Source organism: Pteronotus mesoamericanus, unplaced genomic scaffold (genome assembly GCF_021234165.1).
Source record: "Pteronotus mesoamericanus isolate MK-2021 breed Mesoamerican mustached bat unplaced genomic scaffold, CSHL_Meso_final contig_1193, whole genome shotgun sequence".
Classification (NCBI taxonomy): Eukaryota; Metazoa; Chordata; class Mammalia; order Chiroptera; family Mormoopidae; genus Pteronotus; species Pteronotus mesoamericanus.
This window is the reverse complement of record NW_026555039.1, coordinates 2,722,606-2,749,959: the sequence shown is the minus strand read 5'-3', so window position 1 is coordinate 2,749,959 and position 27,354 is coordinate 2,722,606. Positions and strand designations below refer to the sequence as shown.

Genomic DNA, 27,354 nt, shown 5'->3' with positions numbered 1-27,354 from the left:
GCGGACCAGGCGCTCAGACCCAACACCAGGCCGAGGTGCTGTCGCCTAGCGACCGCGAGCCCCGAGTCCTGAGCGTCGACGCCGAGCGCAGTGGGCGCGTCCCCGGCGGGCGTTCTGCCCGAACAGCGCCGCCGACCCTCGGCCTGCTCCCCGGCACCGCCGCAGAGGCCGGCGATGCGGCTCTGGGACCGGCCAGCGCCGCTGCAGCGCACGGCAGGCGTCTGTGCGGAGGAGCTGCTTGGAGACAGAGGAGACTTCGCACAGCCCGGCTTGGCGCCCTCCCAGCGTGCGCCCGGGTGCAGGTGGCAGGAACCCTTTGTGGCCACTTCTGCGCCCGGAGAGCACGTAAAGAGGGCGGGACAGGCACCTGCTGACTCACAAGCACATCTGAAACACCTGCCGCTCGGCGCTGGGCACCACAATCCCACCGCTTCCCAGGGAACGCCCCCTTTCCCTTCTCGCCTCTGGGTCCACAGCAGCCACCCCGAAACCCACCCCACACCCCGTCGACGGCTACGTGGGCCCGACCCACAGACCCCGGCTGTTCTCAGGAAAACACCGAGGAGCCGGCTCCTCCCTCTCGGGCTCTCCTCTGGCCGCTGCCCGGCCCGGTCCTGGGTGCCCTGGCGGACGGGAGGGTGCCGTGCCGGAGATGGGCGCACAGCCGGGCGGCCCCGCCCTGAGGCGGACACCACACAGGCAGGGACCGCGCAGTCGAGAGCAGGTCAAGAGCCGGGCGGTGACTGGGAAAAGGCTCTTTGAGGCGGCGACATTCAAGCTGAGACCTGAAGGATCCAAGACTCAAGGGCCCCGGGCCAGGCGGCCCCGGGGGTTAGAGCGTCGCCCCCCACAGCACCCGACGCACGCACGGGCGAGGGGACCCGCAAACCCATGCTTCTCGTTCTCCCCTTCACTTCCTTCTCTCCCTAAAATTGATATTTAAAAAAAAAAAAAGTTTTCTTAAATACGCAAGAAAAAGACTCACTGGTGAAAACAGCAAAAAGAATGGAGATGCCAAGTGGACAGATGCAGAAGAGACAGCAGGTCAGAGAGGCTGGGGCGGAGACAGCAATGCAAGTCACCAAACCGCCAGCACACAGCCCTGCACACAGGCTGGACTCGGGGGCGCGCACGGCCGGCACGGCCGAGCCCCTCCAGGAGACCGGGCAGGCGCCCCGGGCTGAGGGGCCGGGAACCCGGGGAGAGGGCTGCATGGAGGGGCTGGTCCGCCGTAGCCCACGGCCGCTCCGGGGAGCTCTTTTTCCTCACCTCCAAGGCACAGGGACTCCTGGGGGCTCCCCGCCCCCGCCCCGAGCTCCAACCCTGAACCTCGATCTGGGAGCCGCCGGCCCGCCCAGGGCGGCCCAGTTTAGCTAGTGAGGCCCGGGGCGGCTCCGTCAGCCTGCGACTGAGACGTTCTTTTCCACGCTGGGACGCGAAGGGCAGGGACGCTGGGGAGACAGGGCCGAGGGCAAAGCTCTGGGGCACTGCGGCAGCTTGGACAGGGTCCCCGAAAATTCCTGTCCACCTGGGACATGCAACGGTGACCTTTGCAGCTATAATCGGTTAACTTAAAAGGAGGCTGTGCCGAGCGAGAGCGGGTCCCAACCCAATGCCAGGTACCCCTGTGAGGGCGGCGGGGGGCAGGGAGGGGGGTCTGTGACGCCCAGGCAGCTGCCCTGCTGCCCCTCGGCTTGAACTTGGACTCCCAGCCCCCAGCCCGGGAGAGGACAGGGTCCGCTGCTCCAAGCCGCTCCGTGTGCGCCCGTCGGGCACAGCCTCCACAGGAAACCAACAGAGCGGCACCTCAGAGCCAAGCTGGAGCAGCTGGAGGTGGGGACGGGGACGGGGACAGGGGTGCTAGGCCGCTGAGAGGAGGAAGCCCGGAGCCAGAGCCCAGCGGCCACCAGCGGCGGCCTCCGAGCAGGGCGCTGGCGGAACCTGGAAACCCAGGGCGTGGGCACGGCCAGCCCAGGCGGCAGGTCCAGTCGATGCGAGGCAGCGGCAACGGGTGACGTTCAGAACGCGGGGGGCAGGAACCTTGGCACACCCCGAGCGACCCAGAGGGCCGAGCGCAGCGCCACAGCCGCACGCGGCCGCGTCCTGGAAGGAGCTGTGCTTTTCGTCCTCGCTTTTCCTCTCCTGCCCACACACTACGGCTGAACACTTTTATTATAAAAACAGTTAAAGATAAAAACAGACAACAAAACGGGAGTATTGAAGAGGACACCTTCACAGGACAACACTGGTGGCCTCGGCGGGGGGAACTGGAACAAGGCCCCCTGAAAACAAGACCCAGACCACGGGAGGCGCCAAGGCAGGACACCACGCGCCTGTCCCGGGAGCTCAACTTAAAAAGAGGAAAACAAGAACAGAGGCTGAAAAGGGCACCAAGGCTGGGGGTGGGGGAGGGGTTCTACAAGAGCGGCCTGTCGGCCGGCGAGGCAGACGCGGAAGTCCCGGGACGGAGGGGACGGAGGGGACGGGCGGGAGGTGGCCTCTGGCAGAGGGGCCTGGTGTGGTGACTGCGGGCCCAGGCCCCGAAGGCGAACCACTCGAGTTCAAACTCGGTTCCACGGATTCCTGGCCGGGGCCCCAGCTGATGCCCGGCCTCAGAGCTGACCTGTGGGCCGCACGCAGCCACAGGCCGCTCCGTCCGCGGGGCCCCGGCGACAGGCGGACAGCATCAGGACCCGCTGCCACGGCAGTGCCGGGTGCGGGGCGGGGCTGGGCTGGGGTCCGGGGCGGGGTGAGCTCCTCCCCGCAGGCCCGCTCCCCAGCCTCCCACCTCCCCGACGGCCGCCTGTGCAAGCAGACCCCAGCCACCCCCACAGCGCTTCCCAGCGCCTGTGCCGCACCAGGGGGAGACCATGCCACCGCCACCAGCTGCCCGCGGGCCCTGCCAGGCCCTGGAGGAGCCCCCTCCCTGCTCACGGGCTCCTCGCTCTGAGCCCTGAGGGAGAGCGAGGCGCGCCAGAGCACCCCTCCCGCACAAGCCCCGCGCCCACTGCGGACAGGCGGCCCTGCCCGCTGACTCCTGGGCCACCTCCGATTCTCCGCGGCCCCTCCCTTCTGGTCCCATTCTCCGTCCTCTAGTGCCGCCCCCTGTGCTGTTCCCCGGCCCTTCTCAAGCTACCCCAGCAGGCCTCCGACCTTTGGAGCCTCTGGGCTCCTCTCCCCAGGGAAGGGCGCACACCAGGACGGGAGCTGTCTCCTGCCGAGGACACCCCTGGTCCCTGCGGGCGCCCTGGGTCACCGCCGAGAGGGGCCAGGCCAGGCCGCCACGCAGGGAGCCAGGTCGCGGGCCGCTGCCTCCTTCATGACCGAGGGTCCTGGGCCCTGTCCACCATGTCAGAAACGGAGGGACGGCCTAGTGCGGTCTAACGGCCTGTTACATGTGACCATAGATATCACTTTCACAAAATGACAAGAAAAGTAACTGGGCGAGAAGAGCAGTGCCTCACGCGTGTGCACACGCTGCTGACGTCCCCTCCACACACGCCGCGTCGCGGTGTCTCGTTCCGGTCCAAATTCTGAGTTGGACAAATGGCCCGTTAGGTTTTCTCCATAAAATAAGACACGTTTTTCACTCCCACCGCCGACTCTGCTCTGTGGGTCTCCTGTGTCTGTTCGCCGCCTCTGGCCGGTGGCAACCGCAGGGCACCGCCCAGCGCACCGGCAGCCCCTCGGCACAGGGCCGTGGCCAGCGGGCCGACGGCGCCATGACCTCTCACGCCGCTGCTGGCACGCCTGGCCGGTCACAGCGCCTTCTCCATACACGGCACGGATCTTTTTTTTTATTTCCATTGTGTTTTTACCTTTCTTGGAATAATAAAAACACAACACCCCAAAAATGTTACGCATCTTCTTCCATCTTCAACAATAAAGTGGCTACATAAAACATCAATTTTGACGAGTTTTTAAAAAATGCACGCTGATATGTCAGCTGTCACAATGCAACCTAACAAAATTGTTTCAAACGAAGTTAAAGACAACTAAGCATTATTGGAGCCATCGTCCCGACAAAACGTAACAAGCTTTTTGACCAACCCATGAGGAAAACTCGGCCTCGCACAGTGCCAGGTCGGGAAAGGCCGCGGGGCTCCCCCCGCCGTGTCTGACGGGCGCGACGGCCAGGCCCCCCACGTGGGCAGTGCCCGCAGGTGGGTCTGCACTGCTCCCAGCCCAGCGCGGGCCTACTGCCGAGCTGGTCGCGCCATCCGGCCGCTTGGAAAGTGCCGGCTGCCGACGGGAGCCGATCACCCAAGGGCTGGCGAGCTCGCGGCACAGCCGACGAGAGTGTTGTCAGCACCACCCCTGCCTCACGGGGGGCCGCGCAGTCCCAGGAGGCCGCCAGCTCAGGGCAGCAAAGGCGCGATTTCCAACACCCGCCTTTCCATTCGAAAGCTCTGACTCCATTGCTCTACCAACAGCGTCCGTCACTCCTGAAGTGTCTGGTTTGCTCCGTCATTTTCAAGGAAGCACCTGCTGCCAACGGCCCTGCCCCCACAGCCACCGTGTGTCGGCTGCCCTCTCCGCCCCAGGCCCCAGGGCGGCGGCCCGGGGCAGCTCTGTGCGCACTCCCCACTTCGTGACACAGGCAAGGACAACGAAGGGCTCAGGGTCGCCATCAGTGCCGTCCGTCCTGGCCGGACACTGGATGAAACTGGACTTCTTCACCACGAGTCCGCATGCCCGCGGTCACTGCTCGCCAGGCTTGACCTCGGCCCTGAGGCCACCACGCCAGCCCCCACCGCACGCACGCCGCCGCCGTAGGCTCCCAACTCTGGCTCGGACGCGAGGTTGGGGGGAGGTCCCCGCAACCCCCAGGGGCGCACAGGAAACACTTGCAGGCTTCTTGCTCTAAGTGGTGATTCCTCCCAAGGCTCCAGCCCCCCTCTAAATGCAGACAACTCAGAGCGCGCCTCCAGAGTGCCGCACCCCACGCGCACAGTCAGTGACTCAACAGCTCCCTACCGTGCGTCCCCCTTCAGGGCCGGTGACACGGGAGTGACAAGGCACAAGGAGCGATGGGCTGGAAGGCGGCAAGGCAGGCCGCGCAGACCGATGGGATCAGAGGGCCCGGCATGCGGCTGCCTGTCCACAGGGTCCGCTGAGGAGCTCCGCAGGGACAGGAAGAGGAAGTACAAGGAGGGATGCACCCTGGACGCAGGACGTGGGACCGCGCCCTCAAGCCCAGGATGCATAAACCATCCCCTCTCCACCGAACACGCAAAGTGAATGCAAAGCAGCCACCCAGCTGCCCAGGACGACAGGCCCCTGTGGTTGGCCCGCCTGCCCTCTGCTCAGCTCCCTCTGGCCCCAGCTCTGCCTGCTGCCCTGACCCTGTCCCTGCTGCCCCAGCCCCCCCGGCTGGAATCTGCCCCCAGGCTCCCGCCCGGCCAAGCACGTCTGAGCTGGAGTCCACGTGAGGGTCCCGACTGAGCCACTTTGCTCCTTAAATGCTCCTCAGGCTTCCCAGAGCCCTCAGACGTGGGCACGGAGTCTGGACCAAGGCTCAGGCCTCCTGAGGTCCCTTTCTCTCCAGCCCTTGAGCCCAGCCACTCCCTGGGCGGGCAGCCCGCTCTCCCCGCCCCCTGCACCCCGATAAACTGCTGCTGAGCACCAGCCCCTCCCGCAGCCAGCGCCGCCGCGGGTGCCGGCCAGACAGCAGGAGGAGGCCGCGAGTGGCTGCTGCGTGAGGGCCCGTGCCAGCCCGCCAGGCGGGGCTGCTCCTGAACCCGCCGCCGGGTCTCGGCCTCACCGTCCCGGAAAGCCATCGCTAAACCAGAGCAGGGCTGCTGCCCACAGCCCGCTGGCGACTGTCCGGCTCCCCACGAAGCCGCGAGCGCAGGAAGATCCCAGGCGACGGCCCTTCCACGACAGCTTTCAGCCTCGGCCCCCGACGAGAAGGGCTGAAGGGGCGCGCGTCCAACAAACGTGCAGCCGCAGACTTTGTGAGAGCAGGTGGAGAGCATTTCATTCTGTCACTGGCTGGCGAAGCAAGAGCTGCCCAAAGAATCCCAGGAGCCAAGGGTGGAAGCGGCCCGAGTCTGCATCAGCGTAGACGAGCGGACCAAGGGGTTGCGGCGCTTTCACACAGCGCGACTCCACGCGGCCCTGCAGAAGGCGGCGCCCCTACCTGTGCGCCAGCACGCGCGGGCCGGCCTGGAGAGCGGGGCGCTCGGCAAAGCAGCTGGAGAGAGCGAGGCGATCGCCACGTGACTGCACGCGCATGTGGGCTCCGGCGAACAGATGAACTGATGAACACACCAGAAACAGGCTCAGAGACACCGAGAGCAGGCTGCCAGCTGCCAGCTGCCAGAGGGGAAGGGCGGGGGGCTGGGGGAAAGGTAGAGGGAGAAAGCAAAAAACACCCCCCAAACCCCTAAAATAGACCGGAGCCCGGTGGCGACCAGAGGAAGAGGAGGGTGGGGGCGCAGGCCAAGGCAGAGGGGTGAATGGGGGCGGCAGGAGATGCGACTTGCGGTGGTTAAAAAAAATGCCAGAAAAAGTTCTGTGAAATTCAAAAACAGCCTCATAAAGGGAGAGGTGCAATCTCTAAAAAGTAAATAATTTCACCAGTTTTCAAAATGAACTTGAGGGTCAAAGTCACCCTACAGAGATAAAGGAAGCCTTTCAAGGAGCGAAGGGAGCGGAGACAGGGGACAGAGGTCAGGCTGCTCCACGTGCCCACGCCCTGGAGTGAAAGTGACGCCCTTCTCCGAGAAGGAAAGTGGCTCAGGAAGTCACCCCCTGTGATGTCAGCGAACGCGGTGGCAGCGAGAGCAAGGCCGCGCAGGCACAGCGACGCCCCAGGAGCGGGGGCAGGGGAGGAGGTAGCGCAACAAGAGGCCACACGCACCCTCCAACCTGCAAGGCACGTCCTGGAGCCAGGGCCCCCCTCCACCGCGGGCACCCGTGGGCCTGACAGAAACAGGAGCCTCCCTCCCGCCCTAGAACCCAGGAGTCACTTTCAAGTCCCTGGGACGTTCTCTACAAACAGCTCCAGCTGGGAATGCACTTTACAGCCGCCCCAGGACCAGGCCCAGGAACACGGAGAAACACACGTCCGCCCGGGGTACCCCGGCCCAAGTGCCACTGTGAGCCTGCAGCCGCTAATCACCAAGCCGTAGCAGCGTTTATCAAAGGCAACACAGGTTCACCTGGATGTTCTCTTAAGCATTACCTCAGATGATCTCAACCCGATCTTTCAAACTGTTACGTTTTTAGAAATGACTTTTTGCATCCTGGCTGGTGGGGCTCAGTGGATTGAGCGCCAGCCTGTGAACCAAACAGCTGCCGGTTCGATTCCCAGTCAGGGCACATGTGTGGGCTGTGGGCCAGGTCCCTGGCTGGGGGTGTGCAAGAGGCAACCACACATGGACGTTTCTCTCCCTCTCTTTCTCCTTTCCCCTCTCTAAAAATAAATAAAATCTGTAACAAAAGAAAGAAAGAAATGGCGTTTGGCCAGAATTGTAATTTGCTAAGTCAGATGAGGAAATGCTCACTTAAGTCTTTAGGAAACACAAAGCGCGCTGCCCTGGGCGGCGGGGGCAGCGGGGGCAACGGTCCCCAGTCCGGAGGCCCTGGCGCCAGTGCTGCCCCCAGGGCGGGCAGGCTGCCCAGCTCCGCATTCCCGGGGCTGCGCACGGCTGCAGAGGACTGGTCCTGGCGGGGTACACGCACTCCGAGCCGCAGGTGAATGACGTGTGACAGAGCTGGACCCCTGGAACCTGGGCGATTTTATTACCAATGTCACCCAATACACTCAACCCGAAAAAGGGAAGAAACAAGTGGTGCTCCAGTCCTCCCCGGGACAGCCAGGGTGACGCCCCGACGCTCGACGCTCACGCCCCCCGCAGACGCCTGGCCGCGGCTTCCCTCAGGCCCTGCTCCACCGGCAGGTTTGCACCGTATCTCTCTGACCTCCGTGTCAACCCGAATTTGTTTTTATCCCCTCGTTGTACATTCGCTCAACCACACACCTGACCGATCCGTCCGCTTCTGAGCTTCGCTAACTGCTCTCCGAGCACCGAGCGCGAGCCTGAGACAGAATGCAGACCGGGTTCAAAACCCTGGCGCCTCTCGTTCAGTGCCTTCCTAGACTCACGCTGAACAGGGGTTTCAAAATAACAGGGCCTGCCATATGGCCAGGCCCAGATAATGAAATTGAGACTATCTATTACCAATCCCCTAATGCTAAAAGCCGAGGTCTGTGCACAGTAACAGCTTAATCCAATCTAGAGACCAGCATGAGCCAAATCTTTTGGGCAGAGGAAAAAAAAAAAAAAACCAATGAAAAAACTAATAAATGCCAATACCACGTGTCTGAAATAAAATCAATGCTCTTCATTAGAATAGGTAAGTCTACAGACGCCCTGAAGACCTTTCTCAGAAGATATTTTAAGGAACAAAACCTTTCCATCAAACCAGTGAATAACAAACAAACCGAAGTGACTAGATGTGAAAAAGATTTTGTTGAAAAGAGATTTGCTTTTTAAAAGAAGACAACACCCCACTCCACAGCCCATGGCAGCCCAGCCTTTTGAAATCTCTCCTGGGGTTGATTAAATCTGAGGAAACTTGGTTCCAGCTCCCCTGAAAACCAGAGGCAGTTCAAGGCACCAGAGAGAAACCCTTCCGCACGCAGCGGAGGGGCGGAGGGGCGCTGGGCCAGGTGCCCTGCCCGCCCTGCCCGCCCTGCCCGCCCTGCCCGCCCTGCCCGCCCTGCCCGCCCTGCCCTGTGGGAGTCAAGCTCCCGCCCAGGGGGTGCGCCCGCCCCAAAAGCGCCGGGCCAGGCAGGCAGCGCTGCCGGGCCAGCCCCGCCACAAGGGGAGTCTCGGGAAGGAGAGGCCTGGCCTCCAGCCTCCAGAAGCTGCCCTCCCCCCATGGGGCCTGGCGGGGTTGCCCCCCAGCTCCACCCACTTCTGGGTGCCCCTCGTTCGGGAGACGAAGGCAGCCGAGGGCCCCCAGCCCCGCCGAGCGGGGTGTCGCACCCACCTCCTTGCTGGTGGCACCAGCTCGCTCCCCAGCCACAAACCCAGTCCGAGCAAGGAAGCAAAAAAGGAACTGCCTGTTTGCTTTCTTTTTGCAATATGTACCTTCCGGAATAATCCAGATCAAACCCCATCTTACTACAACTCAAACGCAAACCTGAATTTCATATTAAAAAACCCTTCCACCCCCTCCCCCCCCAAAAAAGACTACAGCTTCAAATTAGGGAACAAAGAAGTTATGCAGAAACCTCTGCGGTGATGACGCTCTGAGGACCTTACCCAGGATCTAGAAAGAATCCCTCACAAAGCTCACGCTTCCATGTATTTGCTAATCGTGAAAACAACCTACATATTTTCTTAGCTAGTAATAAATCTCCTACGGGACTCTCAGTGACCAAATACTTGAGACCAGTTATCAGATGGGCGGCAAAATGAAAGACACAGAAAACCACCACACTGCCCGCGCCAGAAGCGCAGGCCCCGGCTCGTAGGCGCCCAGCTCCCGTCCGCACCAAGCGACGCGCCGGCCGCCGCGGCCCCCGGGGGCACCGATCCCCATCCTCGCGGTCGGAAAGAGCTTCAACGAAGAGGCCCCGAGCAGACAAGGCCACGACTTTCGCGCGCTACCCGTGTGGCTGAAAGGACTTAAGCTGCGAACACCCATTGAACCAGCCATCAATTCGCGAGCAGAAGCCGAGGAGGATTTTCAGGGCCTTTCAGGGCCGAAGGCTGGGCCTCCACCCGGCGGAATTGCCAGCACGGCCCCTCCCCCACCGCGACCGCGGCCCCCGAGGAGCCCGCTGGGGCCGCCCGAGGACGCCTCGCCCGCACGTGGTCCCCCGCCCAGGTCCCTCAGAGTCACGCCTCGCGAACCCCAGGCCCGGCGCGGCGGCCGCGGGGTCCGGGAGCGCGCGACGCTGACAAAGGCGGCGGCGGCCGCGCCATCTTGTCGCGGGGCCTGGGCTCCCGGCCATTCATCGGGGCTCGGGGACCCCGGCCAGGCCCTGACCCCTGGGGCGTCCTGGCCCCCCCTCCCGCCCACCTCGGGTCCCCCTCCCGCCCACCTGCCCCGCACGCAAGCCCCGAGCCGCGCGAGGGAGAAAACGAGAAAAGGCTCGCCGTGGGGCCGCCGCTCACTTCCCAGTAAAAACGAAGACAGCGGAGAGTCGCTATTGTTCTGGGCTTTCCAGCACAGCGCTTCGCTTCTGCCTTCGCTCCCCCCGAATGTCCCCGGCGGCCGCGCCGGCCGGGCCCCGCTTCCTCATTTCATCGTCCTCCCCCCCTCCATCGTGTCGTCCCCAAGCCCGAACTTCAGAGTCGCCAGAAAAGGGGCACCTAAACCACGACGTCCTTCCGAGCAAAGGACGAGCACCCACACCCACTGCAGCAGCGGCGCCGCCTTTGTTCTCCCGCCCGGCGGCCCGGCGCGCGGGAGGGGCCGGGCCGCAGACCCCGGCCCAGCGCACAGCCCCGGGAAGGCCGGGCTGGACCCAGGGCCTCGCACACCGACCCTGAGCTCAGGACCCTGGAACCCGAGCCAGAACCCGAACCCCGACCCCCCGGACCCGGATAGGAACCCCGGACCCCAACCCAGGGCCCTGACCGCGGACCCCGACCTAGAAACCAGGACCCAGAACCCCGGAACTCAAGCGGCAGCCCCAGTTCCCCAGACCCAGACCCCAGCCCCCAGCCCCGGACCTGAGACACCGAGCCGCGGATCTTCGCCCCGACCCCGGCCCCGGCCCACGCCCGCAGGGTCCCCGCCCGCCCCCACCGCGCCCGCCCCCACCCCGCAGACCCCACCCGGGCGGGGCAGGAAGACGCGGCCCCGTAGCGGGTGGGGGCGGGGCGGCCCCGGCGGGCAGCTGAGCGGGGACGCGACGGGGGTCGGGGGTCGCCGGGTAGGGGCAGCAGAGCCGGAGCCGTGAGGCCGGGAGGGGTCGGTGCCACCGCGCTCACCTCGGCGCTCGTCCCGCCTGCCGCGCCCGCACCCCGTAGCCTCGGCCGCCTCGCCGCTGCTCCGGGAGGTGGTCGCGCTCGGGCCGTTCCGCGGGCGCTGCGGCAGGTGCGCGGCGAGGCTCGGTCCGGTCCCGCGGCGGCTGCTCCACTCTGCGCCCGCGCCCGCCGCCGCCGCCTCCGTTCGCCCTCAGACGCCTCCAGCCATCGATGGGCGCGGCGGCCCCTGTCCGCAGCCTCGGGAAACCCCACGGCCGCGTCACCGCGCACGCCGCGCGCACGCACGCCTCGGCCCCGGCCCGGCGCGCGCGCGCACGCGCGCTTCCTCCCTGTCCCGGTTCCGCGCCTGAGAGCCAATTAAAGGCGCCGCGCCGCGCCGCGCCGCGCCTTGGGGGACCGGCTCCGGGGCCACCGAGGCCTGCCGCGTTCCGCGCCCCAGGCGCTGGCCCGGGTCTCTCGCTGCTGACCGGCTCGGTGACCGGCCAGGCAGACGCGGGCGGAGGCCGCAGGGTGGGAGCCGAGTCTTGCCTTGCCCCGCACCCCGCCCACGCGCAGCCCGTCTGACCCTCAGGCCTGTGGGTTCCAGAGAGCTTGCCGGTTCCTCCGTGTACGGCGGCGGCCCAGCGGGGCCCGGTCGAGACGAGGCCCGGACGCCCCGCCGCCGTGGACAGGGCCGGCGCTCCGAAGAGCCCGCGAGACTCGTGGGGTTCGGGCAGCGCCGCCTTGCGTGGCCCTTGTGGGGTGGCCGCCTGGGCGGAGCGGTGAGACCGCGGGAAAGCTTGTCGGGAGGAGAGGTGGCCCACCCGGCAGGTGCTGCTGAGACGTCAGCGGGGCCGCTGGGATGGAAAACCCCGACGGGAAAGGCGAGAAGGCGGGTGGGTCAGATGGGGCCACCGCTCGCCTCGCCAGCCCAGCGCACCTCCGCCTCCCGGTTCCGAGGCCGCCCCCCACCAGCACCTCCCACCGACTGGGCCCCCTGCCCTTCCCTCCCCTCCTGGCGCTGGGGGCAGGGGAACTGGAGGACATGCCAGCGACCCAGCTGACCCCTTACATAGGCCACAACCTCAAGGGACCCTGTCCCCCGCAGTCAGGACTGTTGCCCATGTCAGCGGCCCTTCCTTTCCACGCAGCAGCCCGTCCCCATCATCCTTGCAGCCCTTCTTCAACGCCTGGCACAGCGTGTGCACTGGGCTCACTGCAGGCGCTCCCGCCCCCAACCCTGAACTCAGCCTTTTCTTCCAAGAACCCTGGTTCCGTAGGAGCCCGGCTCTGGCCTCCGGGCGCGCTTACTGCTACCCCGGTGTCATTACCCGTCCTTGCAGTCAGTGCAGCCCGGTAGGTGCACACACACCGTCCCGCGCAGGTGACCAGCCTCCCCTAGTCCCAGACACCCCACCCCTCACCCCCCAGTGACTGTGACCTCCGCTGAGCCATCAGGGCCCCCACGCCACCAGGGAGATTCACCTTCCCCAGCTTAGCCAGGACTGAACCGATTGCTTAGCTCCTCTGCTTAAAACCACCGGCAGCGCCCACGGCCCCTCCGCAAACTGCAGGTCCCCCGTCCTCCTCCGTGCACGGTTCTTTTCTGCCCTGGCTCCTCCGGAGAAAGGGACGGGAAAGGAGGAGGAGGGGGCCCACTGGGCAGCAGAGCAGGGGGGGGAGCGGTCTCTGTGGACACCTCTGTGCTGCTGTGGGGGTGTCAGGAGGCGTGGGGGACGCCTCAGAACCCTCTGCCCGCCCAGGTCCTTGGCCAGCACCAGGCTGCGGCCTCAGGGCTCCCCTGCTCCCACCGTGATCCCGGTCAGACTCATCTCCAGGGACCCCCGGGCTGCAGGGCAGGGCCGCTGGACTACTACTGCCCACGCCAGTTGCCCCAGGACTTCGGGGGCAGCCCTTGGCACCCCAGCTAATCTGTCAGTCTACAGGGTGTGGCCGGGCCTTCGCTGGAACTTGCCCCGCGGCCCGACCTGAAACCCTCCTTTATGTGTTTATGGACAGGGTGTGAGGGGCAAAGTTGAGGGGAAGGCAGGAGGGCAGGAGCAGGGACCCAGGTCCTCAGGCCCAGATCCCCTGTGCAGCCCGGGGCTCCATCCTTCCCTGACGTGCTCTGAAGGGTCCCAGGCAGCAGGGCTATCTGGCCTTGGGGACACATGCCCTGGGCCTTGGCCGGCTCTCAGGAACCCTCAGGAGCCTCCAGGCGGGGCCCTTCGGACCTCAAGGATGTGAAAGACATTGTGCGGAGCCTGCTCTCCCCAACCCCAACCCCCTCCTGCCCAGACCCCCTGCAGCTTTTGGCCCCCAGCTGCTGCCCAGGGCCCCGCCTCCCTGGGGCCTCAATCAGCCAGTGGTGGATCGGGGGACCTCTTGCCCAGTCAGCCAGGAACCCAGGCGTCTGATTTCCCAGCCACACGCCCCTACTCTGGAGACATGCGGCTTAGAGGTCAACCTGTGGTCCCCAGTCCACAGCTGCACCCGGCCAGCCAGACCCAGGCCGGCCAGGCAGCTCCAGGGCGAGCAGCGCCCACAAGGGGAGGAGGCAGCCAAGGGCTCAGCCGAGTGCCAGGCCTTCACTGAAATCCTGGGGGGGCGCAAATGCATAATTTAGATACCCCCCCCCACCCCATCTGTTCTTTAGCGGGAGCTGGTCTGACGGAGAGCTCGGTCCTGTTAAATGTGAATCACTCAGACAATCTGTGCGCATGAACAGGACTGGGGCCCACCTGGGCCGCACGCCAAGCCTGGCTTTGAAGGGTCTCAGGGCCCCAGGGGTGCTCCCGCAGGGTCTGTCCGGTCCTGCCGAGCCGGGCTGCTTCTGCGTCACGTGAGCAGCCGGCCTCCGCGTCCGTCCGGTAAGTGAGACAGCAGCCTGGCCCTGCCTCCCGCCCCAGAGGAGGAGGAGGAGAAGACAGGGAAGGCAGGCAGAGGGAGCGAATGTAGGTAATCCGGGAGGCGCTCAGTCAGTTCCCGCGGGCTTCCCGAGGGAGGGCTGGTGGCGAACAGGGTCGGAGAGGAGGGGGCTGCTCCAGATCCCTTCTCTGGGCCGAGCGCCGTGGGTGTGCAGCGCCTGGACGCTGGAGGGTCTGCGGGGGAGGCGCAGGGGCAGCAGGTGGGCAGCTGTAGGTGGGCCGGCCAGCGGGACAGCGAGGTTCAAGCAAAGTCCCTGGTACGGTGGGCGGGAGGGGGCCCGCAGAGCTGTGTGGGTGCTGAGGGGGGATGGGCTGACCCCTCAGAGCCCCAGGAAGAGTCAAGGCTGGAGAAGGTGGGCATGGCCAGTGAGGCCACAGGCATCAGGGGCGGAGAGGCTGGTGCTGTGGCAACCAGGTCACCGTGGGGAGGGTGCGGGTCATTGCCCCTGGCTCCCAGCACACCCCAAAGGGCCCCTGAATTCCCCCCTGCCCCATGCGGTGGAAGCAGCCCCTCCCTGCCCCAGAGTGTGGCTGCTTCCTTGTCCTCCGAACCCCCAACGTGCTTCCGCTGACCTGACCTCCGAGCGCCTCACCTGCCTGGTCACCCACTTTGCTCATGACCCACCAGGGGGGACCAGAAAGTACCGAGAGATGGAGGTGGGTAAGCACGGAGCAGCTGCATTTCAGGGGGCGTGTCTCCCCGCCCCAGCCTTGGAGCAGACACCCGAGGGAAGGCCCCGGTGCCCTTCCTGCCCCTCCTGGAGGCCACCATCCCAGGCGGGCAGCGCCCAGCTGGACCGTCCACTCAGCAAAGCCCTGAGCTGCCTCCCGGGCGATGCGGCGGCTCCTGGAGGAGGCAGCTGCCTGTGCTCTCCCTGCAGGCCCTGGGCTGCCCTGTGGCGTCCACGTCACCATTCACAGAGGGAGACATCTCTGTTGGGGACACAAACCTCTCTAACAGAGAAGGATGCAACCGGGAGCGTGGAGAATCAGTCACGACTCAGGGTGGCGAGTGGCAGAAGCGTAAACCAGCTTCTGGGAAGAGAGGCAAGAGACAGGCCCAGCGAACGGCCCGCGTGCGAACGGGCGGGTGTCAGGCATGGCTGGGTCCAGGCGTTCGCTCAGGCTGCCAAGGCTCCCGCTTGGCTCTGTTCCCCACACCCCACGGGGTTTCCTCTCCCTTCTCTCTGCCTGGCGGGGAAGTGGCTTCCCACCACCCCCGGCTCAGCTGCCGCATCACCCTGAAGGCCCCGAGGTGTCCGAGTGGGCCCGGGGCAGCTGTGAAAGGGCTGTCTCAGATTTCCTGGGGGCAGGGGATGCAGGGGACACAGCCAGTCGCCCTGCTGGGACCCCAGGCAGCACCCAGAGCCACGCGCTGTGCCGTCACCTGGGGGAGAGCAGCTGGGCAGGGGACACAAAGCTGTCCCCACCTGCCCACTGGCTGCAAGCAGGATGGGGCCGCCCTCCTGGCTCCTCCCGGCCGGCCTGGAGGCCTGGCCCTCGCCTCTGGCCTGCTGGGCCCTCCAGCCGGATGCAGGGGCTAGAGCCTGGGAGGCTGGGCTGGGCAGGGCGGGCTCTGCCCCACCCCCCACAGCAACCTGGGAGGCTCCCAGGGTGGAGGCCTCCAGGGTGCCCCAGGGGGCAGTCCAGGCCCGCACTCGGCCCACCCCTCCTCCTCCCCCGCACTTCCCGTCCTGCAGGGCGGCTCCCTGGCAGGGAGGCCCTGATTGTTCTCCGCACTTCCCGCAGCCGCCTGCCCAGCCGCAGACCCCGCCCGGCCCGGCCTGGCTGGCCGGCCGGGGGCCCTGCCCGTGTGGTGCAGACGCTCAGGGCGCCAGAGAGACGGAGGGCTGGAGGGTCGCGGAGGGGCCCACGCAGGCACCAACACCTCACGCGGACCGGAGAGGCGCCCGGAGGGATGAGGGCACAGGGAGGGCTGGCGGCCCAGCCGCTGCGCCCGCGGGGCCGTGGGGCTCAGAGCCCCTGAGCCCCCTCCTGGGCCCCCTGCCCTGCTGCTCCCAAGCCTCCTGTCCTCAGGTACCGCCTGCAGGCCTGGGCCTACTCCAGCGGGGCCTCGGCAGGAAGCACAGGCACAGGGGCCGAGGCCTGCACCCGCCTTCCCCCAGGCGTCAGTGTGGACGGAGCAGGGGCCGGCAGGGTGACAGCCGTGGGGGTCCCCGGAACTCGTCCACTGGACCCACCCTGGTCTCCAGGGCCCTGCCGGGGGGAGGGGCGCCGGGGACCCGGCTCAGCTCGGCCAGGACCTGCCGAGTAGACGGCTTGCCCCGGTGGCGCCAGCCGGGGACTGAGGGACGGTGGGCCGTCCAGCCCCGGGGTGCCTGCCAAGGGGCCACAGAAGGGCACAGCCGGCAGAGCCTCCCCAAGCCACTGCCCTGCCAGCCCCGCCAGGTCAGACGCAGGGCGGCAGTGTGTGCCCTGGAACCGCCCTCTCGCCCCAAGGACGCTGACCAGGGGCCGTCTGATGGGACGGTTCCAAGAGGGGCTGTGCCCTGGGGCAGGGCAGTCCTCCCCGGGCGCCGGCGGGGCACAGCTAGGGCGGTGGCACCGATGGGCAGGGACAGGACCCTCCAGGCCGCCTGGGCCCGGGGCTGCCGCTCCCACTGCACCCCTGCACCCCGCGCTGCCGCCCCCGGCACATCTGCCACCCGGGTGTTGACACTCGGGGCCCCCGGTTGCCCGGCAGAGGTGGCCCTGTCCTCTGGTACGGCATCCTGGTCACGGTCTTTTTTAAGGTTGTATTTATTTATTTTTAGGGGGGCTGGAGAGAGGGAGAGAGACATCCCTGTGTGGTTGCCTCTCGCGCGCCCCGCACTGGGGACCTGGCCCGCAGCCCAGGCCTGTGCCCTGACTGGGGATCGGACCGGCCACCCTTTGGTTGGCAGGCCGGCGCTCGGTCCGCTGAGCCGCACCCGCCGCGGCTGGACACTGTGTCTTGATTGCCCCTTGGTCTCTTCTCAGGTCACAGACCTGGAGGGATGGTCCCGAGAAGGGCAGGGACTCAGCCCCGTGACCGAAGCGCCCCGGTCCCCAGCCTACCCTCTGCTCAGCCCAGGGGCCTCCTTGAGGAACTTTCTCCCCACGGCGGCCCCCACCCCCTAAGCAGGAGGGGCTCTCAAGCCCTCCCAGGGACTTGATGGTTGGCTACACAGGGCTCTGTCTCATCACCCCTTTCCTGTCTGACATTGTGGTAGAACTTACCATTTCCACCCTTTGGAAGTGCACAGTTCAGTGACAGGCACACGTTCACTTTATTGTGCCACCGCCACGTCTGTCGAGTTCCACAACGTTGTCACCTCCTCCGAGGGAAGCCCTCCCTGTGAGCGCCGCTCCCCACTCCCACCCCCAGACCCCCCAACCGCGGGTCGGCCTGCCTTCTGCCCCCGTGAGTTTGCCGGTCCTGGGAGCCGCGCGTGACCTCGCGTGTGCGCCTGACATTCCCAGGCCCGTGGACACCGTAGCGAGTGTCAGAGGTCGGAGCTTCGCGGCTTGTTGACACAGTACCGTTCCGCCGTGGGGACAGACGACGCCTCGTTTCCCTGTCTCTTGCTGGCGGACACGTGGCTGTTTCCACCTTTGGCCGACATGACCAGAGCTGCCACGAACACTCTTGTGCGCGTTTTGCTTGAACATCTGTTTTCAATGCTTTTGGGTGTTTACTAGGCGTGGAGCCGCGGCATCACGGGGCAGGTCCGCGACCAGCCGAAGGACGCGCCACGCTGTCCTCCGCCACCCTCGCAGGGAGCCAGGTGCTTGCTCACGCGTGTCCCCGTCTGCCTTATCGGCCCCCGCCATCCTCGCGGGTGTGAAGTGGTGTCTCTCGGGCCTTCGATTTGCATTTCCCGGCCACAGGTGTTGCTGAGCGCCCGGCTGGTGGGCCTGTGGGCCTCTTCTTTGGCGGAGTGTCTGTGGGGGCCTGTGCCCACACTTGGACTTGTGTGTTTGTGGTTGTGTGGAGCTGTGGGGGTTCTTGGTGCAGCCTGGACACCAGGCCCGTGTCAGAGAGCTGATTCGCAGATACCCGGTGGGCTCTCTCGGGAGCATGCGCTGTCCTTTCTTGGAGAGCAAATAAAAACTTGCTTCTCTACGCTTTCTCCTCCCTTTGTGAATTCGTTCACAGCCTGCGTCATCGACCACCCTCACGTTTTGGTGGCCCGTGCGGGGATGTTTCCACTTCGCGCTCTCCTCCGTCCTCCCGAGACGTGCGGCCAGCGGGGCAGCGGGCAGCGACAGCTCGCCCCTGACTCGCCCCCGCCCCGTCTCTGTGCGGTTCCGAGAGAGGACTCTAGCCCTGCTCCGTCTCCCCGGACCTTGCGGACAGCCTCCCCCGCGGCTGCCTTCGGGATCCATCGTGTGGGGAACCCTACCCGCCCGTCAGCTGCGGGGCGAACCCCCATCAAGATGCCTTTTGTCGATGTTGAGGAAGAAGCTTGTCTCCAGGAGTGGAAATGACTGAAAAGCAAAACGGAAGGTGACTGACCAACTGCTCACGACGTCCCCGCCGCCCCAGGCAGGAGGTGGCTGCCTCGGTTCTGAAGCCGCCAACGGCCAGGGCCCCCCTCCCCCGCCCCGCTGCACCGCCCCCCCTTAATCCGATTACCATGCAGTTGGAGCCCAGGCCCTGCCCCTCAGGGCTGGTGCATCTCTCCACCCGTCCCACTCTCCTTTCTTGGAGAGGGAATAAAAACTTTACTCTCTGGAAAAAAAAAAGGATAAACTGGCCCTGGCTGGTGTGACTCAGTGGATTGAGGCACCGGCCTGAGAACCAAAGGAGGTCGCTGGTTCAATTCCCAGTCAGGGCCCAGGCCGACGGTGGGCCGGGTCTTGCACTCCAAGCGTGCAAGAGGCATCTGATGGATGTTTCTCTCCTTCTCTTTCTCCCTCCCTTCCCTTCTCTCTAAAGATTAAGTAAATAAAATCATTTTAAAAAATAAAAAAATTGAAAACATAGATCGGACAGTGGCCGCCTCAGTCCTTTGGCCGGTCCGTGGCAGTCAGCGCGTGCAGGGCCACGGTGGAGTGGACGCAGGCCTGCTGGGCGTGACCTGGGAGCGGCGCGCGGTCCCCCCGGCAGGAGGAGCCGCGCGCAGGGCAGTGTGGGGTGCGGGGCAGGCCGGGCAGGGCCCTGTGTGCCGGGGACGAGAGGGCAAGGTGGCGGCAGGGGTGCTCCACTGGCAGTGAGCCAGGCGCATGCGGAGGGGCAGGTGTCAGGGCCCCAGGCGAGTGTGCGGGCCCCGGACCTTTCTAGCCCCAGACGCTTGAGTTGGCAGCGGAGAAGGGGGAAGGGGCGTGGTGGCCCGGGAAGAGCCGCGGGGGAACCAGTGCAGCCCAGGATGGCCCAGTGCCACAGGTGTCCCCGCAAGGGGAGAGCGGGAAGCCAGTGAGCAGGAGGAGAACCCCAGGGAGGGGTGGAGACGCTGCAGACAAAGGGCTGTGGGGGAGGAAGCAGCTTCCCTCTCCGCCCAAGGTTCTTCTGGCTGGTGTGATACTGACAGAGACCTGCGGCAGATGAGCAACAGAAAATGACCAAATTTAAGACCTACATGTGTGTGGGAGCCCCGCAAACCTGAGAGTCCGAGACCCACAGGCATGAGGGGTCCGCAGCTGGGAAGGGAGCGTGGGCTCGTGAGACGTCCCGAGCTGGGGACCAGGTGACGTGCCGGGGGCTTCAGACGGTCTTTGCAGGGTGACAAGAGCAGCAGGCGCTTAGTGATCACTCAGTAAGAACCTGTTCTGCCCTAGAGGCAGAGAGGCCAAAGGAAGTCTCTTCTGATCGTCGCTCCTGGGAGAGGCCTTAATGCCGGTCTCGTAGGTAGGTCAGGGACGGGCGTGAGCTGCTCTCTCGCCTTTAACCCAGTTGCTTGGGGACCGCACATGAAACCCAGCCACCCAGGGGCGGCCTGCGCGGGCCTGACCCAGTCAGACGTCGCCGGTAGCCACGCGGGACCTGAACGTTCCTGACCCGAGGCGGGTCGGGGCGTCACAGCGGGTGGCCCGTCCCAGGCTCCTCGCTTCTTTGACAAGGGTCAATGTTTACTTGACAAAGGTGAACGGGAAGGGAGGGAGGGAGGCTGTCTGCGGTCCCTTTGCATCGAGGTCACAGACCTTTCTTTGCAGGTCAGAGTCGCACCCTTTCCAGCTCCCCTGCTGGCACGGGGCCGCCAGCCCCGCGGGGCCTCCCGTTCGTGCTCACTGCCCTGTGCCCCCCCCCCCCCCGCCGCGGAGGAGAGGGGCGCAGCTGGCCCTTCTGCCTGTCATCCCGTCCCCGAGGTTCCCGCCCCGCCTTCTCCCGCCCCCTGCGGCGGCTCCCGGTAACCCCCCTCCCCCTCCCTCCTGTCTAATGAGGTGCAAAGACGCCCCCGTCTCTGGAGCATTTCCTCAACCCCGTGAGATTCTGCCCCCCCTCCCCGGCAATTGTCAGTTTGGCTCCAATAAACTCATAAAAATTCTCTCCGGGTTTGGACATTTTTCACATCCACACCACCGAGGCACATCTTGGGGTGGCCAGTTCAGAACCCCCACAGGATCAGATGGCCAGGACAGCGGGGTCTGCTGCAGGGTTGCAGAGCCTCCGTGAGGGGGTCTGAACGCAGCCAGGAGGCAGGATGGGGCTGGGGCCATGACTGCCGGGCCTGGGGCACCTCAGCAGGAAGGAGGGGCCCTTCCTGTCACCCACCTCCACCCCGGTGCTCCTGCCACGGGAGGCCCCTGCCCCCACAGGGCTCCTGGCTCCGGGCTCCGCCTTCCCTGGTGTGGGACCCTGGGGCGGGCTCAGGGCTCAGGGCTCAGGGCTCCGGCCTCGGCAGCCAGGCCCGGGCCGGGGGCACAGGGGTGCAGGGTCTCGCTGCTGCAGCGGGAAAGCTCAGCCCCTCCTGTGCTTTCTCCTCCCCACCTTGGGAGGTGAGGCAGTGGTCCTCCTGCCCCTTGCCCCATGGGTGACCCTGGCCTGGCATGACCTGGGGCAGCCCAGCCCCTTCAGCCGCCTGCTGAAGCGGGAAAGGGTGCCAGTGGCTGTGGGGATGTCTGTGTCTGCTGTGCGCTGGGCCAGGGGGCAGCTGGAAGGGAAGGCGTCCCTGGATCCCTCTGCCTCCCTGCCTGCCCCTGCCCTGGGCCACCAGGCTCTGCCCCAAGTCAGGCGGGACACACAGCAAGGGCCCTGGGCAAGGGAGGGGACAGCAACTGCCCTTCTGCCGGGCCATCGCAGCCCAGGGCCCCTGCAGCAGGCCCAGTCCCCAGCTCAGGGGTCCCAGTCCTGCAGGCCCTCCTTGGGGACCTCGGTCTGGAAGGCGCAGCTGGCCTCCTCTCCCGTGAGCCCCAGGGCCTACGGGCTGTTTTTCAAGAACCTGCTGCGCCTGAGGCCCAGCCCAGGGGCCGCCTGGGAGGTGATGCAAGGTGTGCCTGGAAGGGGCCTGGGGAGGGTGGAGCCAGAGGGGTGGTCTCGGGGTCCCCGAGGGCAGGAGGCCCAAGGTGAAGGAGGCGGTCGGCGGTGGGCTGGGGCCCCAGGCAGCAGGGTGCTGGGCGGAGCCCGGAGCACCCCGGGGCCCCTGCTGGGCCGCTGGGCCTGCACGGCTTGGAAACCAGCGGAGGCAGGGCGGCGGGGGCAGGAGGGCCCACAGGGACGCAACCTGGAGCCAGGGGCCCTGCGTTGTCGCTGTGACGTCAGGTGAGCCTGTGCCGGCTTGTCCCTTGGGCACCTGCCCAGGGCTCGTCCCCGGCCTGCCCTGGGGTCCTCTGGGGGTTGCTCAGGCTCCCAGATCAGACCTCTACGGGGGCCTGTCTGTCCTGCCCCATTGCCCCTCCCAAAGCCCCAGGTGGTCGAGGGTAGGGGGTGTGCGTGTCATATTTTGGATTGGCACTGAGGTGTGGGGACCTCCGTGGGGAGGGGAGGAAGCCCCCCAGAGGGTGAGGGGCTGGGGGTCAACCCTGTCAGGGTAGCACCTGGGGCACCGTGAGGCCAGGGCTGTGCATCCTCCCTGCCGCCTGGCTCTGCCCCCGACAGGCCCATGGGGGCCGCCCCAGGGCTAGGCTCCGCGCAGAGCGGGCGGCAGTCCCCTTGGCAAGGCGCCTCGCCGCCTCGAGCCTCCGTTTGCCCTCTGTGCAGGACAGACCGCCAGGACCCTCCCCTCCGCGGCTGCTGAGACTTCGGGAACGCAGCTGCAGAGGGATCTGAGGCGCCCGATGCATTTAAAACCCCTTAGCTTTGGCCCTGACCGATGTGGCTCGCTGCTTGGGCATCAGCCTGCGAAGTGCAAAGGTTGCCGGTTTGATGCCCGGTCGGGGCCCAGGCCTGGGTGGCAGGTCCAGTGCCGGGTCAGGGCGCGTGCGAGAGGCAGCGGATCAATGTTTCTCACGATGTTTCTCTCCTTCTTTTCCCTTTCTTCTCCTCTCTCTAAAAATAAATAAAATCTTGAAAACAAACTTTTAGCTTTTGGACAAAATGACCTTGCTGTCGTCGCATTTAAACAAAGACAGAGGAAGATAAGGGGGAGCCACCAGAAAACAAAAGCCTCTGAACCCCACGAGGAACAGGGACAGGGACACGGGGCCCAGAGCAGCGGTGAGGCCAGGGGCCTGCGCCGGGCAGGGGCACCCCCAGGACACTCGGCCGGCCAGGGCGGCGGGCCAGGCTGCTGAGCAGGCCAGGGAGCCTCAGGACGCCCAGGCCAAGGCCCCTGCAGCAGGGCCATCCTGGAGCGGGCCTGCCCGCCCTGCTGCGCACGGGGTCCGCCTGGGGACGTGTCTGCAGGCACGGAAGTCGCGTCGGGAGAAGGCTCCACAACCGCGCAGCGGGCGTCCCGACCCACTCTCTGCTCCCGCCTCGGACGGGGCTGTCGTCTGCCCTATGGGACAAGGAAAGGGATGTTTACACCTTTTTCTGTCCTAGCGATTGTGGGAACCCAAAGTGAGGCTTGGAGGGCAGGGTTTTGAAACGAGGGGCCGAACGCGGTCCGGGTGCGTTTCCCGGACCAAGACCCTGCCCGGTTCCAGCCCGCGAAGACCGACCTCCACCGCCGGGGACCCGGAACTGGGGCCGGCCCGGCGCCCCGCCCGGATCCGTCCGGCCCCGCCCCGCCAGGCCCCGCCCCGCCCCGCCAGGCCCCGCCCCGCCCCGCCTCCGCGCGGCCCACGAGCGCCGCCTGGTGCAGACGCGCGGACTGGCCGCCTGGCGCACCGCTTCCGGGTTCGGATTGAGTGACAGGGCACGACCAACCGACGCAAGGAGGCGGGACCAAGAGGGGCGGAGTCGCCGGACCGGGAGCGAGGCCCGGCGACGGGGTGGGGCCGGGTGTTGGGACCGACCCCTCGGCGGGCAAAACCTAGGACTGAGGAGGCGGGGCCGAGCGACGGACCGGGGGCGGGGCTGAACGACGCGTCAGGGTGCCGGGGCGGGGCCGAGCGAAGGGACGGGGCCGAGCGCCCGGCAAGTAGTGGGACCGCAGGACCCGAATGGGGCGCGGTGTCTGTGCGGGCTTCTCGAGAAGCCTTTGAATCTGCGGACGGAGCGAACGAGAGCGTGGACGGCCCCGGGTGAGCTTTGGAGGCCCGCACGGAGCGCAAAGGCGCCGCGAGGTCTGTCTGTCTGAGCCGCGACCTCCGTCCGGTCCTGCCCTCGGGCGTCTGCGCTCCTGGTTCTCAGGCCGTCGCCCGCCCCTTCAGTCCACCGCCTGCTCCCCGGGTCTCCGGCTCGCAGCCGGCAGCTCCGGGAGGTCTTGGACTCCATAATCACGTGAGCCAATCCCTACAATAACAGCATCTGCATATAATTGGTTGTATTTTGGTGGAAAATTCTAACACAACTCCCAATGGAATGGTTATTAACCGGCCTTACAAAATGAAGGACATTGTGACATTTGCTGCGTGGACGGACCTTGAGGACGTGCTCCGTGGAGTAGCCAGACCAGGCACAAGAGGGACACGCGCCGTGCCATCCCTCTCCCGCGAGGTCCCGGAGGAGGCAGGCCCATGCAGACAGAGCAGGCAGCGGTGCAGGGGCTGGGGAGCGGCTGGGGCGAGTGTTAAGTGGAATCAGTGTCAGCTGGGGAAGAGGGAAAGTTCTGGAGGGGACAGCGGTGACGACCGCACAGCCGTGTGACGTGCCTGCTGCCTCTGAGTTCCACCTGCAGAATGGCTGGGATGGCGAATTTTATGTGATGTGTGTTTCTCCCACATAATAAAAGAGAACAAACAAAAAGAGTGCGGTACGTCATTGAGGGTCAACAAATGTTCCCGCCTTTTGCAGAGTGATGTTTCATGCAGACTCCACCACTGTAATCAACAGGTACATGAAAACAAGAAAGCCTCGCAGCGCGGTCCGGGCTGGCGTTGGAGCGAACTCCCGGCGCCGGAGCCTGGCTGGGTGGCGAGAGGCCGCCCGGCTTTGCCCTGAGGCCCCGGCTGCCCCACCCGGCCGCCCGCGTTGTGCCCTCCGCTGCCTCCTCCGCGGGCTGTGGTTGCTTGCTCTTTCCAGTGCAGAGAGGCCCACTGGAGCGGTGCTGCACTGCTGGCTCCTGTCGCGGGGATCTTCAGGTGGGAGGGCGGGAGAGTCTTCGCATGGTGCAAGGGAGGGAACCGGAGCAGGCTTCTTCCCCGCCAACACCCCGCCCGGCCGCCCGGTGGCCTGGCGCCCGCTGGGGCCCTCCTGTCCCTGTCAGCACAAATCTGCGGCCTCAGCAGCTGGCGGCCCTGTGGCTTCAGCTTCCCTGGCGGCCGAGCCGGCAGAGCAGCGGGCGGTGGCGGGGGCAGGGCATGGCTCACCTGCTCAGATTCATCAAGCAGCCACAGGCCGGGGCAGGTGTGCGCACCACACAAGCAGGACGCCGGGGGATGGCACGTGGCGGGGGAGGGGGTGACAGTGACCCTCTCGGGGCAGGAACTGCAGGGCGTGGGAGGGGCCCCTCAGCAGGTCTTGTGCTCGGTGCCCGGGGGGAGCAGCAGCAGCCCTGAGCAGCAGCAGGGGCGTTGGGAGCCCTGCGGGGGGGTGCCTGTGTCTGAGGGCCAAGCACGCGTGTGCAGGTATGTGTGCTGCTGTGGCATCTGCTCACTAAACGGCCGGCACCTGGCCCCCTCAGGAGCCAGCTTTGCTCTTCTGAGTGGAAGGGAGGTCGGGTTTCCCTGAGGGTAGCCCCTGCCGGCCAGAGGAAAGCTGGCCTGGCCTCGCAGTGGCCAGTCTGGCCCCCCGGCCCGCTCTGCTCTGCCCCCTCACCCCCAGCCAGGTGAAGTTGTCCTCCTCTTGGGCTGCAGACCCCTGGCCGCGCTCACACCCTCCCCCGGCTTAGAGCACCTGCCAGTGCTGGCGGCGCTGGTGCTGGGTCCCCACGGCCCTGAGGGCGATACCTGAGCGGGGCGGGCCGCCAGCGAGGACCCTCACAGGCCGGCGAGGGTCCTGCCACAGGGAGGGAGGGAAGGTGAGGCGGCAGAGCGGGGACAGCCCCTCCACTGCCCTCGGCCGGAGGTGTCCATCTTTGCTGCGGCCCTGGGAGAACCACGCCGGGGCGGGGGCCTTGGCGGGGACTCAGGGCCTGAGGGGGCCCCAGGGCGGGCGGTGCCCAGGCCGAGGCGGGCCAGGAGGGGCCTGTGGGGAAGAGCCAGCCCTGTCCCTAAATAGGGCCGCAGGATCTCCTGGCCATAAAAGGTTCTCGGAATCTGGACCCCGGGGGCCATGGGCCGCCGGGCCCAGCGAAGACGCGCCGCTCCCGTCCCCGTGCTCTGCCACAGAAGCTCTAGCGACGCCGTGCAGTGTCCTCTCAGCCAGCCACAGACATGGTGAGGCCCTTCCGGCAGAGCCCCCGTGGCGGGCTGCTGGCGGTGGCTGGGGCGGGGCTGGGGGCTGGGGGCTGGGGCGCCGGGCACAGGGCTGGCTGGGCCTGGGGCTATAAGGGTCTCCCTGGGAACCCAAGGAAGCAGTTCCGTGAGGCTGGACGGAGAGGGCACAGCCGGGGCCGAGCAGCCCTTCCCAAAGCTGCCACGGTGGGGGCAGGCAGGCGGTGGCCAGGGGCTGGGCTGTCCCCAAGCCCTGCCTGCGTGCAGGCCCGGAAGCCCCTTGCCCTGGAGCCTTCACCCTGACCTGGGCGGGGCTCCTCCCCACGTTGGTCCCAGGTGCCCCTCACCTGGCCTCACCGTGTGCCCACTGCCGCGGCCCCGTGCCCTGGCCCCTGGGCCCCTGGCGCCCCCCACCCAGCCCAGCTCAAGTGCCCGTCCCCCTCAGCGGCCGGTCGGAGCCCTGCTCATCCCTCAGGGCCCGCTGCCTGTTGCCCCTCATCCTGGAGCTCCAGGCTGGGGCCTCCTTTTTTTTTTTAATTTATTTTTAGCGAGAGGAGAAGGGAGACCGAGAGGGAGAGAAACATCGTTGTGAGAGGGAGAAACAGTGGCCTCTCGTGCGCCCCCTACTGGGGACCTGGCCCGCAGCCCAGGCCTGAGGCCTGACCGGGAATCACGCTGGCGACCCTGCGGTTCGCAGGCCGGCGCTCCGTCCACGGAGCCGCACCTGCCAGGGCTGGGGGCCCCCTTTCGAACCACGAGCTCTGAAGGATGTGTTGAGCCCCGCGCCCTGCTGGGGCCTCACATGTCCCCTGGAAGGAGGGCAGCAGGACCCCGTGGAGCAGGCCGCCGTGTCCCCGCATCCTTGCAGACAGAGAGCCTGGTGGCCGCGCAGGCCACCAAGTACAAGGGGGTCTTCGAGATGTTCAACGAGGAGGGCAACAGGGAGGTGACGATGGGGGAGCTGGAGCGGCTCGTGAGCCGGCTGGGCACCAACCCCACAGAGAGCCAGCTGACCTCCATGGCCAAGGCCGTGGACCGAGACAGTGAGCCCAAGGCGGGGCCCGGGGTCCACCGCCTGCGTGGGAGGGGTGCGCCCTGCCCTAGCTCCCTGCAAAGCCTTCTTCAACTGCGACAGCTTCCTGGCCCCGACGGGGATTCCCTGGGAGAAGGCCCGGAACCAGGAGGGCGAGCTGCGGGTGGCCCTCCGAGTCTTCGACCAGGAGGGCAAGGGCTGCCTCCACCGGGACACACTCGAGCAGGGCGGGGCTGGTGGGGCGAGCGAGGGCGGGCGAGGGCGGGCGCCCCGCGGGCTGCCACTCATGGTGGGGGGCCGGCCTCGCGCAGGTCTGTGCTCATGAACGCGGGCGAGCCCCTCAGTGAGGTGGACACGGGGCAGCTGATGGAGGAGGCCATGAGGACGACCACGAGGGTGAGCAGGGGACGGGCCCCGGGAGCTCACAGCCCAGGCCGGCCAGGCTGCTGTCACGCCCTCTGCTTTCCGAGTTCGTGGCCATGATGACCGGAGAGTCCTTCAAGCTAGTCCGGTAGGAGCAGCTGCTCTGGCTGTGGGCGGCCTGCCCGGTGGAGGAGCCACTGCCCGCACCACCGGCCCCGCCCCAGCGATGCGGCCAATAAACGCGCCCACCTGACCCCTGTGTGCTTCAGTGTTTCCAGCCTCGTGGAGACGTGGGTCTGGAGGCGGGAGAGAGTTTTCC

The 27,354-nt window shown here is 66.5% G+C and overlaps 2 protein-coding genes across 3 annotated transcripts in view; one reads left to right on the top strand and one right to left on the bottom strand.

Annotated features, from left to right (window-relative positions):
• GNB1 (G protein subunit beta 1) overlaps positions 1-11,210 on the bottom strand; it is a 56,789-nt gene extending 45,579 nt beyond the window's left edge. For both annotated transcript variants that reach the window (XM_054584094.1, XM_054584103.1), the window contains exon 1: positions 10,959-11,210. The gene's annotated coding sequence lies outside the window, so the exon portion shown is untranslated. The remainder of the gene's footprint in view (positions 1-10,958) is intronic.
• On the top strand, positions 175-27,232 carry CALML6 (calmodulin like 6). The gene is made up of 4 exons (XM_054583749.1): positions 175-345; positions 26,508-26,682; positions 26,744-26,894; positions 26,984-27,232. Exons 1-4 carry the CDS (start codon positions 175-177, stop codon positions 27,153-27,155), a joined length of 669 nt encoding a protein of 222 aa, XP_054439724.1. The 3' UTR covers positions 27,156-27,232.
• The last annotated feature ends 122 nt before the right edge of the window (positions 27,233-27,354 follow it).

Bases quoted from the DNA above. Each gene is read 5' to 3' on its own strand.
- CALML6 (XM_054583749.1), top strand. From the start codon at position 175: ATGCGGCTCTGGGACCGGCCAGCGCCGCTGCAGCGCACGGCAGGCGTC. The intron at 346-26,507 runs GTAAAGAGGGCG...GCATCCTTGCAG, and splicing joins CTTCTGCGCCCGGAGAGCAC to ACAGAGAGCCTGGTGGCCGC. The intron at 26,683-26,743 runs GTGAGCCCAAGG...GCCCTGCCCTAG, and splicing joins CAAGGCCGTGGACCGAGACA to CTCCCTGCAAAGCCTTCTTC.